Source organism: Ctenopharyngodon idella, chromosome 6 (assembly GCF_019924925.1).
Source record: "Ctenopharyngodon idella isolate HZGC_01 chromosome 6, HZGC01, whole genome shotgun sequence".
Classification (NCBI taxonomy): domain Eukaryota; kingdom Metazoa; phylum Chordata; class Actinopteri; order Cypriniformes; family Xenocyprididae; genus Ctenopharyngodon; species Ctenopharyngodon idella.
Genome location: NC_067225.1, coordinates 25,981,955 through 26,000,035, shown reverse-complemented (window position 1 = coordinate 26,000,035; position 18,081 = coordinate 25,981,955). Strand labels below are relative to the sequence as shown.

The following is an 18,081-nucleotide window of genomic DNA, read 5'->3' as shown; positions in this document are numbered from 1 at the left end:
CATTTTCATGATTTTTGTGTAGCAACATCAGAGATGGTATTGTCCCCACCTACATTATGTTTCTTCCGATCGTCGACAATGTTCCCTGCCTCTGTCTCTAGAAACGCAAAAAAAAAACTGGTTCTGGGGAGGCGACAGCTTTCGGTTGAAAATTTCCATCCACGCACAAGCACTCACGTTCCTTCCCTTGAAGCCAAATGGCGTTATGCACCTTCTACTTGTGAAACCACAAGCAGGTGCTTTACACTGAGGGCTGTTAGCAGTTTAATTCTAAATCTCACAACTGCTTATTTGGTTTTGAGTTAAAGGAAAAGAAAACCAGAGTTTGGTTAGATAAAACGTCTGAGGACTGAGTCTTTACCAATGTCTACAATATTCTACAAATATAGTATGCCAATGAGATGCATACTGAAGGTAATTTTTTTTATGATAAATTTTATTTCTGGAATATGAAGCTGCTGAGGTCATTTCTTCATTTCATGTGTTTTCCAGTTTTTCTTGTTATTACTCTTACTACATGAAAGTGGTGATGTCTCATTTTGCATCACAGTGTGACCACCCCTGCACAGGTGAAACATTTTGTAAAAGGATCTGAAACGAGAAGTAAGGTTTGTTAACCATAAAATTCCCTGACAGGCCATGCAGCTCAGTCCAAGATGTGGAGAACTATTGTGAGAGTAGAAATCATGTGAAAAATTAGAAAATAATTTTTCTTATGATGTTCATGGAAGAATGTTCTTAGTAGCTAAATAAGTCTGATATTCATTTCCTCTACTCTTTTTGAAGTTGCAGCACCATCTGCAGGGCTACACAGCTGCAGATATCAAGATCAAGGTGTGCAGACCAAAATCGCACTACTTCCTGATCTTGGCTATATGCCCGAGCTGTTTGTTTATAATTTTTTTTTTATCTAATCTGCCCAGATAACTTGTGCTCTGCCATGATTGCATGAAGCACAGTGCGTTTTTGATGCAATCTTGTTGCTTTTTGGTCAGACTGCTTGGTAATCTTGGAACTTGTTCATTTCCTTACTTCATCTGTTGTTCAAGAGAATGAACCACATCCCTTGCATTCGTGTTAAAGAGCTTCACCGTTACAAGATCAGTTTCCTTCGCATTCTTCAGTTGAATTCTTGTAACAGGGAGTAGGCTGTTGCAAAATTTCAACATCAACTATCATTTGACTGCAGAGACTGCAGACAAAAATAGTTGAAATGATGCATAGAGAATCTTTTTTAATTTGCATGGTCCCTTTAAATCTAAAACTTAAAGCTGCAAACAAGAACTTACACTCATTCTATAAAATGGCCTTTGTCACTTTGGAAAATGTGATTTTTAATGTAAATTTTTTTTGCAGGATTTTAAACTCAGAATGTGTTTAAATGTTGTCGTGCAGGGAACATTTCAAACAAAATTCAGCAAAATGACTTTTCCATAGTGTAAAAAATTAAACAATATTTTTTTCAGTCTATTTCACAAGATGTGGTGCAAATATTTATTTTTATTTTTTTAATGCGATTGATCTAGTCTGAGTGGAAAAACCAATAAACTTTATTTTTAACAATATTTTAAATTAAATTTATGACTGGCTATATGTCCCTGTAAAATGCACATACTCCTTTAAAAATAATACATTTTTACATTTTTATAAATAATGTTTTTAAAATAATAATTTTATAATTAATTTTGATCCTGTATATTAAAGCTTGCAGATTTGTGTGTAAACCAGCTCAACACACACGAAGAAAATACATATTCAGTTCATGTTTTTCATGCTTTAATGAACTGCTTGCATTAGTTTGTGTTGAGCTTCTTATAATTCACTAGTATTGCAATATATGGTAACATGAACCCTGTGATGTACAGTGTGACCACAATGATTGTGACGTACATGTGCTCATCAATTCTTTATAGCATACAACCGAGAAACGAAAAAAAACAAAAAACAGTGTGAACGTGTCATTGATGTACACTTACGTGGCATTAACCTCACGCTGAGCATGTGACATTTACTTAGACCACTACAGTCAGCTGTACTGAAACGACTTCGTCTGGTATACCCTTTGCGTAAGAGAGAAGGGGAGTCTCGAAATGAAACCACCCAGACATGTGCAAATGACACTTGCAAGACGTCCGTTACCACGCAGACCACCTCTTCTTTAATGACATCATCATCTGTTTTTTTTTTTTTTTGCAATAACTTCTATTGCTTCTACTAACCCGAACCCGAAAGTCTACTAACACTCTTCTAATACTTACTTAGTTGACATCTAGGTGTAACATACTTAAAATCAAAAGAATGTCTAAAGGGGACTATCAAAGTAAAATGTATCCAAGGCATGTTATACTATTTTAGACCCCATACTTATTTCAAAGCAACATAGGTCTGTTTTTATGCACAGGTCAAATGAAAAGCTGCAGAGATACCTTTCAGTCTTGTATTTTTGCATATTGAGTCTATTTGTAGGAAAAAAAAAAAAAAAAAAAAGAGTAGTGGTTTTATATCAGATCGCCAAGTTCAGTAATGTCAGGAAAGACCAAAGGTCTTTCAAAGGTAACAATGCACAAATCCCCCCCCCCCCCCCCCCAAGCAACGTGGATTGTGTGCCTCTCCTCTCTTCCTCCAGACTCTGGGACCCTGATTTCCAAAGGAAATGCAAAATTTACTTTCATCAGAGAACATAACTTTGGACCACTCAGCAGCAGTCCAGTCCTTTTTGTCTTTAGCCCAGGCAAGACGCTTCTGACGCTGTCTGTTGTTCAAGAGTGGCTTGACACAAGGAATGCGACAGCTGAAACCCATGTCTTGCATACGTCTGTGCGTAGTGGTTCTTGAAGCACTGACTCCAGCTGCAGTCCACTCTTTGTGAATCTCCCCCACATTTTTAAATGGGTTTTGTATCACAATCCTCTCCAGCGTGCGGTTATCCCTATTGCTTGTACACTTTTTTCTACCACATCTTTTCCTTCCCTTCGCCTCTTTATTAATGTGCTTGGACAAAGAGCTCTGTGAACAGCCAGCCTCTTTTGCAATGACCTTTTGTGTCTTGCCCTCCTTGTGCAAGGTGTCAATGGTCGTCTTTTGGACAACTGTCAAGTCAGCAGTCTTCCCCATGATTGTGTAGCCTACAGAACTAGACTGAGAGACCATTTAAAGGTCTTTTTGCAGGTGTTTTGAGTTAATTAGCTGATTAGAGTGTGGCACCATGTGTCTTCAATATTGAACCTTTTCACAATATTCTAATTTTCTGAGATACTGAATTTGGGATTTTCCTTAGTTGTCAGTTATAATCATCAAAATTAAAAGAAATAAACATTTGAAATATATCAGTCTGTGTGTAATGAATGAATATTATATATAAGTTTCACTTTTTGAATGGAATTAGTGAAATAAATCAACTTTTTGATGATATTCTAATTATATGACCAGCACCTGTGTATATATATATATATTTTAACATACATGACTCGTGCAATAGTATGTATCAGAAAAAAAAAAACAATTTAATGTTTTAAGTAATATTTATGAATAAAAAATATTTAATTAAACATCGGATTAAAAAAAAAAAAAAAAAAAACTTACTGCATAAAAATAGTGACGTTAATATACTTCACTAACAGTGCACAATTTCCTGTGTTGCTTCCTTCTTTCCACCTGTAAGGTCTTGAAAGTGCAGATGCAAACTATAACAATGTTCATGACTTAGCAAAAGATGCATGGATTTAGTGCTGTCAATACAGTGATGGTGTGAGTTGATGTTCATGTGGGTTCATGTGTGTTTTTTTATTAAAGGTCATAGCTGACATGCAAGTCTGAGCACAATTCAGGCTATTCTCTCTCATACACAAAACAAGCAAAGAAAGATATTTAAGTATCCATTAACTTTCAGTTAGCAAAGATGTTTGTACCAATAGTCTTTGTTTAAAAAAAATTACTTATTTACTTTTAGTTAAAGGTCAAACAAAAGTAAAGAATATATCATTCCACTGACATAACAAAGAAAAAGTCAATGGAAGAAATCAACAGTGGTATGGAAACCCTAAAAAGCCATTAGTATTTTTTTCCTGTATTCTGTATTGATTGTTTTTAAGATTTGACTTAATTTTTTTGTGTGTGATCTCAACATAACAAATGTTGTTTTCTAGCTATATGGCTATTGGAAACGTCTAGGTTACTAATGTAACCCCAGTTCCCTAGGAGTCCATTGCATCACTATCGGCTATATCAGTATATGACTGAACAGACTGTGTGGCGTAATAGAAACATAAGTCATTTTGATTATGAAAGATAATGACCAACACACGTCAAAGAAATGTTTTCTTTGGAATAAAATCATAGACTAAAAAAAAATAAGGACATAGTGTCCGTGATGTTACCCATAGGTCTCTGAAGAGCATTTTTGAAGCCTAAATTGGGCCGTCGCCATCTTGGCAGCGTGTCACCACGCGTCACTCCCAGATAACTGAAAATGGGCAAAGAGGCTTAACGTGGCTGGAACTGAGATACCTGGTTGCTGAAACCATGCCCGCCTAGCTCGACGTGACCAAGTTAGCTCAGGCTAAGGAGCTATCTATCTAAAATATTAATAAAGATAAGAAGTTATATCATTTGAAAGTTCTAAGGGTTTACTGTCAATCTACGGTGTCTTTTTTTTTTTTTTTTTTTTTACGATATACTAGATGCTCCAGCAACAGTAATATTGTAATTTGTGTTGGGTGTGCAAATGACAACGCACAAAATCAAAACGGGACTTCCTACCTTTGTAATGAAATAGCGATCGTGAGATGAATCCAATCCGTCGCACTTGGGTAAAATGTCCATGAAGCATCCATCGAAAAACATCCAACAGCACTTTTTGTCCACAAAAGCGTTAAATCCATGAAATATTGATATATTGTCCCTTTTTTGCATCACATTTCTTCTAAACGATCTGCTCTCCATCATCGTTCTTCAAGAAATTATGCAATCTGAGCAGCGTTTATGTTGTAAAACTCGTGTACGATCGTATACACTGGACTCTCACAAACAAATGAGCCCGCGTCCGCAAAGTAAATTTTTTTCAAAATAGTACAGCAGTTTTAGTTATAATATCCAAGCAGTGCTGTCGGATTTTGTGATGTCTTGAGAGGCATTCTCCAGCTATTGTCAAGTGTAGTAAATCTGACGAACAAAACTTTTAGCCAATGCCAAGATGATCCAACAACATGTGTTCTGTTTATCTTCCGCATGTGTGCACATGTACACAGACATGTAGTGACCATTAACCGCAGAGCAAGCTATATTATTTGATAATTGTATGAAATAATCCAGAAAAAAGGCACAAACACGGCAGAGATGCCAAGTTCAGTGGCTGAAATTAGCTGAGGTGACATGACGGCTAACAGACAGCAGCTACAATCCACCTGTCACTCAAGTGGCCACACCCCTTAATTATGCCGAACTTTAAGGCTTAATATAATTTAAACGGATGAGTTATAAAAAAATTCACCCCTCTCACAGTTGTCATGAAGGGCAAAATTAGCTGTATAGACCAAAACCACTTTTTGTACCAGGCTGTAAACATATTTTTTTCTGCTGTAAAGTTGGGCATTTTAACAAAAGAAGATGTTTTGAAGAATATGGGTAACCAAACATTTAATAGGCCCCACTAACTTCCATAATATGGAGAAGAAAAAAAAAAAAGTCAACTGTTTGGTTACTGACATTCTTCAAAATGTATATATATATTATATATATATATTTTTTTTTTGTTTGTTTTTTGTTGTTGTTGTTGTTTTGTTTTTGTTTGTTTGTGATCAACAGAAAATTCATACAGGTTTGGAACAACTTGAGGGTAAGTAAATGATGACAGAATTTTTATTATTTTTATTTTTGGGTGAACTATCCCTTTTAAAAATGTAAATAGGACCGATTCACATTTCATGTTGAATTTTGGTTTTTTTTTTTTTTTTTGTTATTATAATGTTAACCAATAGCTAAATAGCTATTTGGGTATTTAAGCAAATGTAAATTTCGTCTGGTGCCATTCTGTTATGGAGCTGACCCAGTGTAGAAGTTCCCTCTAAAGGGAGCCCATTTTTCATGATCCCATTGAATCCATGTGCTCTAATTATTGTGGTCTATTTCACATTCACTTCAGGTAATCTTACAAGTTACAGTAAAAGAACTGTTTATGACTCTAAATTTTCTCAGGCTGGTACAGCGGTTGTCATATCAACAAAAGATTAAGAGATCCATTTCAGATTCTGTGGTCCTTCCTGCTACACTACGCAGTCTAGATAACCTCGATAACACTGGTGACAGCGATGTTTTTTTACCCATAGCAAAGCGTTTCTGTAGGTGGTGGAGAAGTTGTATATCAGACAGTGATTAAAAAAGTTTCTGTGACACGCCTGTCAGAACTGGATATGGTGGTTTGATTAAGTTTCCTAGATTCTTTGTCCTTATTACTGTGGAAAGCAGTGGTCTAGTGGTTGGTCTATGTGCTCCTTCGGTTGGTGCATGTGGTGCTCAGCTCAGGGTTGTCAAAAGTACCAACTTCAGTAATGTAATTTTAAATTTTTTAAAAAAAATGTAATTTTTAAGCCAATCAGAGGTGTTTAAGAATCCGCTCAACAGCACTCAAAATGCTAGGGGGAAATGCTAGTATCGTCACATTTTTAAAATTACATTACCGACTTGGTACCGAAGTTGGTACTTTTGACAACCTTCTTGTCATCTCTGTTGTGGTCTCAGAAATTAAAAAGTGCCAAAAGTCCTCATAAAATTGTTATTCCTGTGTATAATTACATTAATCAGTTGTCAAACCCATCACAGAGGCACACAAATGTCCTTATCATGACATTCTCCACTTGATTTACAGTGCATTTTGCACAACAGAGCCATCTGGGTTCTTAACCCAACTGACACCCAATATAAAGACACCACTATTGTACCTTCATCTGCTACTTACTGTTTATACTGTAGTGTGTACTTGTGACTTTGCTGACATTAAAAGAGAAGTTGTCCTTTCACCAGAAGTAACTGGTGGTAACTGTTCCCTATTGGCTGCCTCATGTGATTGCTGTCATGCCTGGTGATAAATTACAAAATGTGTCTTTTTTTCTGTGGAACACAAGAAAAGATATTCTGAAATGTCATAGTGTTTTCTTGTCGATAGACTGTTAAAAAAGTTACAAAAGTGATTATAGCATTATAGCATTATAGTCCCACTGGGGGGTATATCTAAGCTTGATTTGAAGCACCCCCCCTCCAATGCGGACAGATACGTTTAACCATAATAGCTTAAAGGGTTAGTTCACCCAAAAATGAAAATTCTGTCTTTAATTACTCACCCTCATGTCGTTCCACACCCGTAAGACCTTCGTTCATCTTCGGAACACAATTTAAGATATTTTTGATACAATCCGATGACTCGTGAGGACTGCATTGAAAACAAGTTAACTTAGACTTTCAAACGCCCAGAAAGGTACTAAAAACATTTAAAACAGTTCATGTGACTACAATGGTTCAAACTTAATGTTATGAAGCAACGAGAATACTTTTTGTGTGCCAAAAAAAACAAAATAATGACTTTATTCAACAACATCTAGCACTCATCACTGAACTAAACACTGCTTCATGAAGCTTTGAAGCTTTACGAATCTTTTGTTTCGAATCTGTGGTTCAGAGCATGTATCAGATGATCTCAAACTGCCAAAGTCACATGATTTCAGTAAACGAGGCTTCCTTGCATCATAAGTGTTTCGAAATTTCAGTGGTTCACCTGACTTTGGCAGTGCTCAGAACCACTGATTTGCAACAAAAGATTCGTAAAGCTTGGCAAATAAATTTGTGAAGTTTTTTTTGTTGTTGTTGTTGTTGTTTTTTTGATGATGAGGTTGTTGTTGTTTTTTGCGAAGAAGAACCATTTTCAGTTTTCTTCTCCATTTTCTTCAGAGAACCGATCTTAAAAGAACCTCTTTTTTTCAGTATGAAGAACATTAATTAATAATCTAACAAACCTTTTTCATTATACAGAACCTTTTGTCCAGTGGAAAGTTTTCATGGATGTTAGAGGTTCTTCATGGAACCACAGATGCCAATAAAGAAACTTTATTTGTAAGTGTGTACAATGAAAGTTGTACAAAAACAAGTTGCTTTAATATTGTGTTCCATAGAAGAAAGAAAATTCAAGTTTGGAAACAACATAAGGGTGAGAAAAAATTGACATTTTTGGACTGACTATGACCCACAGCCTCATGCTCTGTGAAACTGTGAATGTGTTTATAGTAAATATGTCCTTGGTATCTAAATCCAGCCATAGTTTCCATCACAACCAACAGCATCAAAGGCACTGTTGTCCTTCAATGGAAATGATGAAAGACCTGCAGGGGCATTTATTTCTTCCACCTCCACGAAGTGCACGTTCCTTTTTCCCAAAATATTACATGAATCACATGCTTTCCAAAGCAATTCTTTGGAAAATTTCCAGTAAATTTATGACAAGAATTTAAAGTCAACTCAAACACATCATGTTGCATGTCTTTACATGTTCTCACTCTCAGTACTGGGTACATTGGTTTTGGCCTTTCTCTTTTTCATTCACTCACGCCTCTTCTTGTGGTTGAAACCAACGTCAGAGCAGAGGCAGACTATAAAATAGCAATCCTCCAATCTACCGCTCTGATACTATGGACACTACTAAGCTCTGGTTTACGCTGCTCTGTGTTTGTGGCAGCTGGATTTTGAGTCTGGCTGTAGACTGTGACTGGACCACCGAGTATGAATTTGAAAATAGATGTTGTAAAGCCTGCCCTTCAGGTAAGATTACCATGCTATTCTCAAGACTAGGATAAATGATGTTATTTATTCTCTGTTCATGATTATTTCATTTAGAGTGTTAAAGTTGGTGATGTTTTGAGCTGTACATATTATGTATCTATAATTTGAGTTACAGCATTATTAGCACATACTGTAATACTCAAGTTTCATTTAAACACTATTATAGTAGATAATTGATACCTGAGGCATCATTTGAAGTTCCCTGGTGGAACCCTAAAGAGAAACTCTGGAGAAGTTTTAGTGTTCATAATATTGAAGTAAAATGTGAAAACGCTCAAACTTACATTAAACGTCAGTCATTTGTTGTTGTTTACAGGTGAGTATCCCAAAGTGCCATGTCAAAGGAACAACAATGACAGTGTGTGTGAGAAATGTTCACCAAACCTTGCTTCGGCTAAGGACAGATGTTTCTGCAAAAATAATCATTTATGCATGGATGATAAATGTGACAAATGTGAGCCCAGAACAATATGTAAACCTGGACATCAACTGGATAGATCTGGTAAGGCATCTTTTTTAAATTTAATTAAATAAAATAACACGTCTCCACAATGAGTAATATTTAGAGCTCACACTCTCTAAGGGCCTTTCCTGGGGGCTTTTTTCTAATGGTCATAGTGTGTAGAGGGCACGAGAACAGAGCATTAAAGTTGTTTATTATACTATTTTAAATCCTTCAGCTGCCTTTTTTCTGATGTTTATGCAGGTGCATTTGATTACTCTTTCATTTGTAAGCCATGTCCAAACAACACTTACAATGATGCTGAGGACAGCACGTGTAAATACATTACAAAGTAAAGCTTTATATTTGCTTCTTTTTATTAGAGTTCTTAAAATGGACAGTAATACATTGAGATTGTTTATCAGGTGATAACTGAGTTTTGCAATCAGGTGTGTAGATGTTGGTGAGATCTTCCCTGGAAACCAGACCCACAATGCAATTTGTACCCCTTCTGGTTAGTACATTTTACTACTGAAACACATACTGTCATTATGGGGTTCCCATGCCTGTTGACCAATGAATTTCCATTCATATTCCATATTTGTAATAAAAATGTATGAGATATAAACACTACAGTTCAAAAGTTTGGGGTCAGTAAGATTTGTAATGTTTTTGAAAGAAATCACTTATCCTCATCAAGCATGTTGCATGATTCACTGCATTTATTTGATCAAAAATACAGTGAAAACATATTGTTATTAAATGTAACTATTACAATTTCAAATAACTTTTTTCTATTTTAATATAGTTTAAAATGTAATTTATTCATGTGATGGCAAAGTTAATTTAATAGGGTAGCAGACTGGTAGGGTTAGGGTTAGAATAAGTATGTACTTGCAAATTTACTTATAGTCAGTAGCATGTCTGCTGGGGAACCATCACAATAGTGTTAGCAGATATTAAGCAGACAGTCTACTAATACTCTAATAACAGTTAGTTGGCTTGTAGTTGCAAAGTTACTTAAAGTCAACAGAATGTTCAAAAGGGACCATCAAAATAAAGTGTTACCAATGTTTCTTATTATCAATGTTAAAAATAGTTGTGTTGAAATATCAGGATTCTTTGATGAAAGTTAAAAAACAGCATTTATTCGAAATATGAATCTTTTGTTAAAAAAAACTTTCTGACCCCAAACTTTTGAATGGTAGTGTGCATATATTATGTGGTCAATTTTAAAATTTTCTGATAATTCCAGGTTTTCCCTGACTGCAGCAGTGGGAACCCTGTATGAACTTTATACTTCAATATTACCATTGCATTTATTGACAATTTTTATTTGATAATTTTGAGAAGGAATATATTCATGCTCTATGTGAAATAGTTATCTTACAAGGCATTTCCCACATAACCCTGGTACTTCTTCTAAATTTTAGTTCCAAACATATCATCAGTTACAGTTCACCCAGGCAAATACGAAAAGGAGATCCATCCTACTCATTCCTTCATGGTGGCCTGTTTAACAGTCACAGTGTTGACCTGCCTGGTTTTTATCATGTATACTGCTTTTCAAATTTTCAAATACAAGATGCTCATAAAATGTAAGTAACATTTTCATACTTGTCCAATTTCTAGTTGTCTATATCTGTATTAAGTTTGCTTATACTACTACTTAGTAAACCTTTTGGAAAAATAAATAAAAAATATTCTACAAAGTTTAATAATAATAATATAAAATTCTTAAATGAAATTCCTATGTCTGATACAATCCCATCTTTCCACAGTGAGAAAAAAACCGTGCACACATGTATTGCCCTCAGATAGTTGCAAACTATCCAAGGAAGAAAAAGGTGAGGAATGTGACTTCAAGACAGAGGTATCAGAAGAATATTGCAAGTGTGATGTCTATGGCATTCCTTGAATATTCTCTGCATGTGATGTGAAGAACATCCAATGAAACAGACTTTCTTCAACTGACTGGATTGCATTTGCAATATAACATCTATAAAAACCTTTTGATCAGTCATAATGCAGCTTTAAAGTTCATGTTGGTGGTCTCTTTGCATGTGGAGGGAGTAGTTTCTTATTCTGTATTTATCTGCACAAAGGTCTTATCACTTCAGATTCAAAACAGATTCACATGAGGGGATAATAGCAAAAGGGGACATGTTTGTATATGAAATATTTGCTCTCTGAAGATGAGTTATGTGAAAGGATATTTCCTGTTAACTTTATCTTTTAAGTGTTAAAACCGTTAAAAGACAGACTTTCAGAAAGAGCAGAGGACAGTTAGTGAATTATGCATTTAACCTTCTGGTGTTGTGCGGGCATTTTAGACCCGAACAAAAAGTTTGGAAATTTTAAAAATCGCTACTTCATTGGAATTGTATGACTTTTATGGCAGTTGCTATGTGACCAAAAAAAAAAAAAAAAAAACCTTTATTCGAAAACTTGTGTTGTTCACAATCTACAGTACACCCAATGAAGGGGTGACACTCAAAAGCCCTGTATACTTCTTTTTTAGGCGTGCCCTAGTGTATGTGCACAGTCGAACGCGCAGCCTTGCAAAGTATACTTCATTCGAGTCGTACGCATACACAGTCGTTCGATGCATGCGCAGTTTTGAGCAATCTCTTGCCATGAGTTACAACCCATATAAACATCTTTATATTCTTTCATGCTAGAGTTGTACAAATGAGGGTACTTTCTAACCTCTTCGCACAATCTGTCATCTATGTAGGCCTCCATCGTTGCTGTAGCTTGCATGCGTTCCGGTCTGTTCTGTTTATGCAGTCTTTCTTTGACTACCTTGTGAGGCGACAGCCCCAAGGCACGGTTGCCACCTTGTGGATAAACTAATTACTGCAAATTTTTGCAAATGCGTAAAAATAAAATCAATAAGTCAGTCCCAATGCAGTAAAAAAAATATGGACAAACTCACTCACTTACACACACACAGATCTAAACCTTGACAAATGTAGTCTTTGTGAATGTCTAAACATATATTGAAATCCACAACTTAATAAAAATAAGTATTTATGTCTAAAAACAACTAGAAATTTATAAGGCTTTTTATATAGAGCTATATAGGAATCTAGTGGTTACACCATGGCATTACAGATGTTTTTCTTTTTTTACTCCCACCAGATGGCACTAATCAGCCTTCAAAAATTGGATTTTAAAGGCATAGTCTCTATTTTAACATGAAATACAGCTTTAATTGAAAAGTAATTAAAAAAATTAGAAACATTTTTGTATTATTTTCAATGGTACAAATGATCATAATTATTGCATAAATATTAATTAGTACCATGAAATTCTCTAAAAATACAAAATAAAAAAGAAAAAAATATTAATCAACAAAAATATATTACATTGATTTTACTGAAAATACAAAAAAGTTTCAGGTGACCGGTCACTTTTGACTGTAAACAACACAAGTGTGACCCCCAAATGAACAATACCAGAGGGTTAAGCAACTTATATAGTTAAACATTACAAATGTATTTTTTTTTTTTTCTTTTGGGATGTGGAAATTAACAGAGAAATATGTCTTAAATATAGCATCTAATACTTCATGTTTGTCTTATTGTATTGATGTTCTTCTGATCACATGTGTGAACTATGACTATTGCTCTCTGTCTGCTTTAATTTAGGACAGTTGTTTCACATCTATTTTGACTATATTTGACTGTCAAACACATCTATTATGCATTATTCAAATTTATTATCAATATGCACCACATTCTACAGATAAAATCCATCACTTATCCAATACTTATGCTAAACAAAACTCTAGCCGTTTTGTTGTATATTATGTTTGAACTATATGTTTTTAAAAGAGTGAAAATATTTTGTCCAATTTGCTGATTAGCAGAAGTGTTATTTCACATTTGTACTATCAATGGCTAACAGAGTACAGACGTATGTATTTTTGTGAAAATAAATGTTTTGCCACAATTTTGTGTATAGTAGACTACATCTTATTTGCAGTTATTAAATCGTATTATGTACATGGTCATCAGTCAATATATAAAATTGTACCTTTGTATTACATTGTGCAAAGACATTTTTTTTTAAAGAAAGGAAATGTAAATGTATTTTATTTATTTGTTTTATTGTAAATGCTAATTACAATTTATGTTCTCCATATAAGCTTTATGAGCTGTAGCCTATAATAGGAACAACAAACTGAACTGGGACATGTGAAATTAAAATAAACATCAATAGCAAAACTGATAACACTTTACAATAAGGTTCCATTTGCTAACGTTAATTAACTATATTAGTTAACATTAACTAATACTTATAATTTAATAAGCTCAAGTTAATGTTAACATTTTTAATTTTTTAAATTAATAGTTAATATAATTTAATGGACCTAAACTAACAAGGAACAGTTTTTATTTTCATTAACTAACGTTAACAAAGATATATTGTAACAAATGTATTGCTCATTCTTAGTTAATTCATTAATGGGCAACTTATCCTATTGTAAAGTGTTGGCCTTCCATAAAACTTAATAAAACCAACAAAAGACCGCAGTATGTGCTTAGTTCATATGGTTTTGTCTTAACGTTGTTGAGCTTGTAATATGCCACACTGTCAGTGACTGTATTTGCTTCATGACACAAACGAATCACTGGATTGGCTTTTTGAAGCGAACTTTCTGAAGGAACCGATTCGCTGAAATGAGTCGGACTTTCTATTACTACTGCAGGCCTGCGCAGGAGTGGCGCAGCTTCAACGCGTATGAACACAAATTCAGTTCGCAAACGTATCAGTCATATGACAGCGGCCAGTTCCTCCCAAACACTACATTACGTTTCTAGTGGTGAAAAACATTGCAAACCCAAACCAACACAGACCTGTACAATCTAGCATCAAAATGTTGGCACTCATTAACCGCCTCTTGGACTGGTTCAAGTCTCTTTTTTGGAAGGAAGAAATGGAATTAACCCTCGTCGGGCTGCAGTATTCAGGCAAAACGACGTTTGTTAACGTAATCGCTGTGAGTATTTGCGGTTAGCATGAGCTAGTTCAACAAATCTAAGAGACTGAATGTCAATCCACTACACCAGACAATTAACATCATTTTTTTTTACTAACAAATAACGAATCTAATTTGACCTAATTTTACAGTCGACGACTGAAAAAGACCAAGTCAGTGACTGTAGTTTAACGTTTTTGGGAAAGCTAACCGGCTAACGTTAGCTCCCAGATGACCATGAATAATTTAATTGCATAAACGATGGTTTGTGTTGACATCAGTTAACAGTTTACTGTATACATCCTGTGAAATTTGTCCACTTCCACATATCACCGACCCTATAAACTTGTTATAATGTCAGCTCATTTAACCCTGGAGCAATTCTTAATCCTGAAACAATAGAGAGAAATCAAAATCCAACTATTAGTGGCAGCTTTCTGTAAAACTGTCTGGTTGTATTGATTGTTACATATTCCTATTCCAAGCATGTGAATGCACAACCCAACGTGTTATTCTCAGCTTTAAGGGTACACTCAATCAATTTAAAAATAAAAAACATGTTATACTTATAGAAATCAACAACACTTTTGAGAAATATGATGACGTGAAGACTCTAGACGTATCAGTCTTTTAGAAAAAGCTGTTTTATTTTACATAGAGTGGGTCCCCCCATCATGGGCGCCACCATGTTGAAGTCAAATGATCATCCATGCAATTTAGCCATCTGCTACTATTAATAATAACAATTAAAAAACAACCTTCATAGACACCATGTATACCACTGTCCTGCAAACAGTCAAAGCTGTCCAGTGACAGTACATGGTAGCAGTCAGCTGTGTAATAGCACAAACTACCAACAATGCAAAAAAAAAAAAAAAAATTAAATGGATCTGTTATATGGAAGTGTTAGAAAAATGGACAAATCTCAAGCAGTAGCCATTATTACTAATCAAACGTAATGTGTCCACACCAAAAGGCACCAGTATTAAGTCTAAAACAACTGGTACTAAGAGCAAGATTTGTGCAGGATTTCATGCTCAAATATTCTGTTGTTGTTCCCTTGATGATCCCTTGTTTTTGCTGATGGGAAACTGGTTGTTTGATTTAGCAAGCATGTGAGTATAATCACACTTGTTTATCTTCTCCATAACATCAGTTTTCATCAATCCAGGTATCATCATTCAAAAGTGAGTCATTTATAAAACTCTTTGCACAAATACAAGCAAGGCAGTGACATGCTACTTGATACTTGTAGTATTAATTGCATATACCTATATGTGACTAATAAGTTCCTAATAATATATACTGTTTTAATCTGCATTGAGTTATGTTGTTGATGCGACACATGCCCTGTGTCTGCTCTGGAGGCCAAATATAGTATAACCTCATACTCTGAATCAAGCATTTAGTACTTGTTCCACAAGATCATTCCTAACCCTAATCCTAATCTAACAAGGAGTTCCTAGCTGTTCTTGCAAGCACTGTACATATGTTTCTGGTTTCTGTCATTAGTCACAAGACACACACATTTTAATGCGGTTCTTCCTGGTCAGGTGACGTCCTCCATCATGTGATTTTTGTGCATGAGTAAGACAATGTGCTGGTCACAGTAGTTCATTGTTTTTTATTTACCTTGGTAGAAGACTAGAGGTTGAAGTATCTTTTAATGTGGTATACCAACTTTCAGATTCTATTTGTGTTGCTCAAAAGGCTTAGGTGAGCATTAGTTGTTGTTGGCTGAAGTATTCAATGTAAGCATTAGCCCATATGTGTTGCCTATGTAGTTCTCTCTTCTGTAATCACTTCCCTCAAATCGTCGGAGAGCATGTGTGGATTTTTTGAAAAAAAATTCATAATGTTCTTCTTTCAAAAAGGTCTAATTGACCTTTGAGGGTGAGTTCTTTGAAGTTCAAGATCTTCTGCATGCCTGTCATGCTTGTGATTCATGATTATGCTAAAGGGAATTCGTAAAACATGGAGTCCCTCATAAGCAGTGGGATTGTACATATCATGTGACTACATAAGTCAGTTTCATCACCTAAACTTCACATGAGTTGGTCACATTAGAAAACCCCCTTTTTTTTTTATTTTATTTTGCATTTTGAATCATGTGATGTGAAAATTCATTGGTCTTTTGGATATTTGTTTTTCAACTGAACAGAACTGTGGAGATACTAGGGCTGCCCTCGACTAAAGATTTTTCTAATCAATTAGTAGCCGTTCATTTAAGCGATTAGTGAACTAATCCCATTTTAATAATTTATTGATAAACTGTGTTTTTGGCTGCAGAGAAGAAAGTTGACGATGCTGACTTGTCATCTCTGCAGTAGTGGACACGCTTATGTTTTATGTGGATTACAAAAACTTACATATTTGAAGTAGGCCTCGTTGACTAACGGTTAGTCGACTATTAGGGGGCAGCCCAGCATTGCCAAGTCAGCGGGTTTCCCGCAGAATTGGGCTACTTTTACACTGTTGCCGTGCGCCGTTTTTCATGTCCGCGGGTTGAAGCAACCCCAAATAACATGATATTTAGCCCCTAAAATGCGAATTTTACCAGGTGAACCCCGCTAAAAACACAGATTTACACCCATGATTGGGCATGATTGGGCTTGTTTTGAGTAGCAATTCATAGATTTGACATTAAGTGGTGATTAGGGTCAATGCAGCATAATAGAGTTCAAGGAGTTCTTTTCAGAATGTGGGATGGAATAAAAACATAAGCTGCATTCTCTGATAAGAACTACTAGAAATATTGTTGCTAGACATGGAAAAGAAGACATATGGGATTTTCCCTCATCAAGGGCGGACTACCTCAACTCTGAATCATTGCAAAGGTGGTCATGTGGTTTAAATAAGCATCTTGCTCATGTTTTTATTTTTATTTTTTTATAGTAGTAAATAGGGTTGCAAAGGGGAAGAAAGTTTCCAGTAAATTTCCGGTAAAGTTCCGGAAACTTTCCGGAAAATTTCCACGGGAACTTAACCTGGGGAATTTTGGAAATATTCCAATTTGGAAATTTAACAGGAATTTACGGGAATTTATGAGAATTTATGGGAATTAATTGGAAATTTTGGGAAATTTATATAGATGTATAATATTTATATAAAATGTATCATATACAAACATAAATATAAACATTTTGTTTGGTCATAACATGAAATAAGTTATTTCTTTTTCGCATTCAATTAATTCTAATTTAGTAAGTATGTAAAATAAATATTTTTATTGCAGCAATTGTTATGTGTTATTTATTTCAGTGTCACATGATCCTTCAGAAATCATTCTAATATGCTGATTTGATACTCAGGTATTATCAATGTTAGAAACAGTTGTTGCTTAATATTTTTTTGGAAACTGTGATACTTTTTTCAGGATTCATTGATGAATAAAAAGTTTAAAAGAACAGCATTTATTCAAAATAGAAATCTTTTCTAACAATATAACTTTAATATCACTTTTTATCAATTTAACACATCTGTGCTGAATAAAAGTATTAATTTCTTTCAAAAAAAAAAAAAAAAGGAAAAAATTACTGACCCCAAAATTTTGACTGGTAGTGTATACTGTTACAAAAGATTTCTATTTTAAATAAATGCTGTTCTTTAAATATTTATTCATCAAAGAATCCTGAAAAAAAGTATCACAGGTTATAAAAATATTAAGCAGCACAACTGTTTCCAACATTGATAATTGAGCATCACATCATCATATTAGAATGATTTCTGAAGGATCATGTGACACTGAAGACTGGAGTAATGATGCTGAAAATTCAGCTTTGATCACAGAAATAAATTATATTTTAATATATATTAAAATAGAAAACCA

The 18,081-nt window shown here is 34.7% G+C and overlaps 2 protein-coding genes and 1 long non-coding RNA gene across 3 annotated transcripts in view; 2 read left to right on the top strand and 1 right to left on the bottom strand.

Moving 5' to 3' along the window:
* Positions 1 to 2,467: 2,467 nt before the first annotated feature.
* On the bottom strand, positions 2,468 to 8,245 carry LOC127514714 (uncharacterized). Its single transcript, XR_007930692.1, has 2 exons — positions 7,335 to 8,245; positions 2,468 to 7,104 (listed from the first exon to the last, which is right to left on the bottom strand). It is a non-coding gene; the product is annotated as an uncharacterized LOC127514714 (long non-coding RNA).
* Positions 8,246 to 8,526: 281 nt separating this feature from the next.
* tnfrsf18 (tumor necrosis factor receptor superfamily, member 18) lies at positions 8,527 to 13,222 on the top strand. The gene is made up of 6 exons (XM_051897811.1): positions 8,527 to 8,802; positions 9,140 to 9,325; positions 9,530 to 9,617; positions 9,715 to 9,779; positions 10,699 to 10,863; positions 11,047 to 13,222. Exons 1-6 carry the CDS (start codon positions 8,673 to 8,675, stop codon positions 11,181 to 11,183), a joined length of 771 nt encoding a protein of 256 aa, XP_051753771.1. The 5' UTR covers positions 8,527 to 8,672; the 3' UTR covers positions 11,184 to 13,222.
* Positions 13,223 to 14,021: 799 nt separating this feature from the next.
* Positions 14,022 to 18,081, top strand: part of arl8ba (ADP-ribosylation factor-like 8Ba) — a 14,631-nt gene continuing 10,571 nt past the window's right edge. The window contains exon 1 of the mRNA XM_051897812.1: positions 14,022 to 14,273. Coding sequence (XP_051753772.1) covers positions 14,151 to 14,273 — 123 coding nt within the window. The 5' untranslated portion in view covers positions 14,022 to 14,150. The remainder of the gene's footprint in view (positions 14,274 to 18,081) is intronic.

Bases quoted from the DNA above. Each gene is read 5' to 3' on its own strand.
- tnfrsf18 (XM_051897811.1), top strand. From the start codon at position 8,673: ATGGACACTACTAAGCTCTGGTTTACGCTGCTCTGTGTTTGTGGCAGC. The intron at 9,326-9,529 runs GTAAGGCATCTT...ATGTTTATGCAG, and splicing joins ACATCAACTGGATAGATCTG to GTGCATTTGATTACTCTTTC. The intron at 10,864-11,046 runs GTAAGTAACATT...ATCTTTCCACAG, and splicing joins ATACAAGATGCTCATAAAAT to TGAGAAAAAAACCGTGCACA.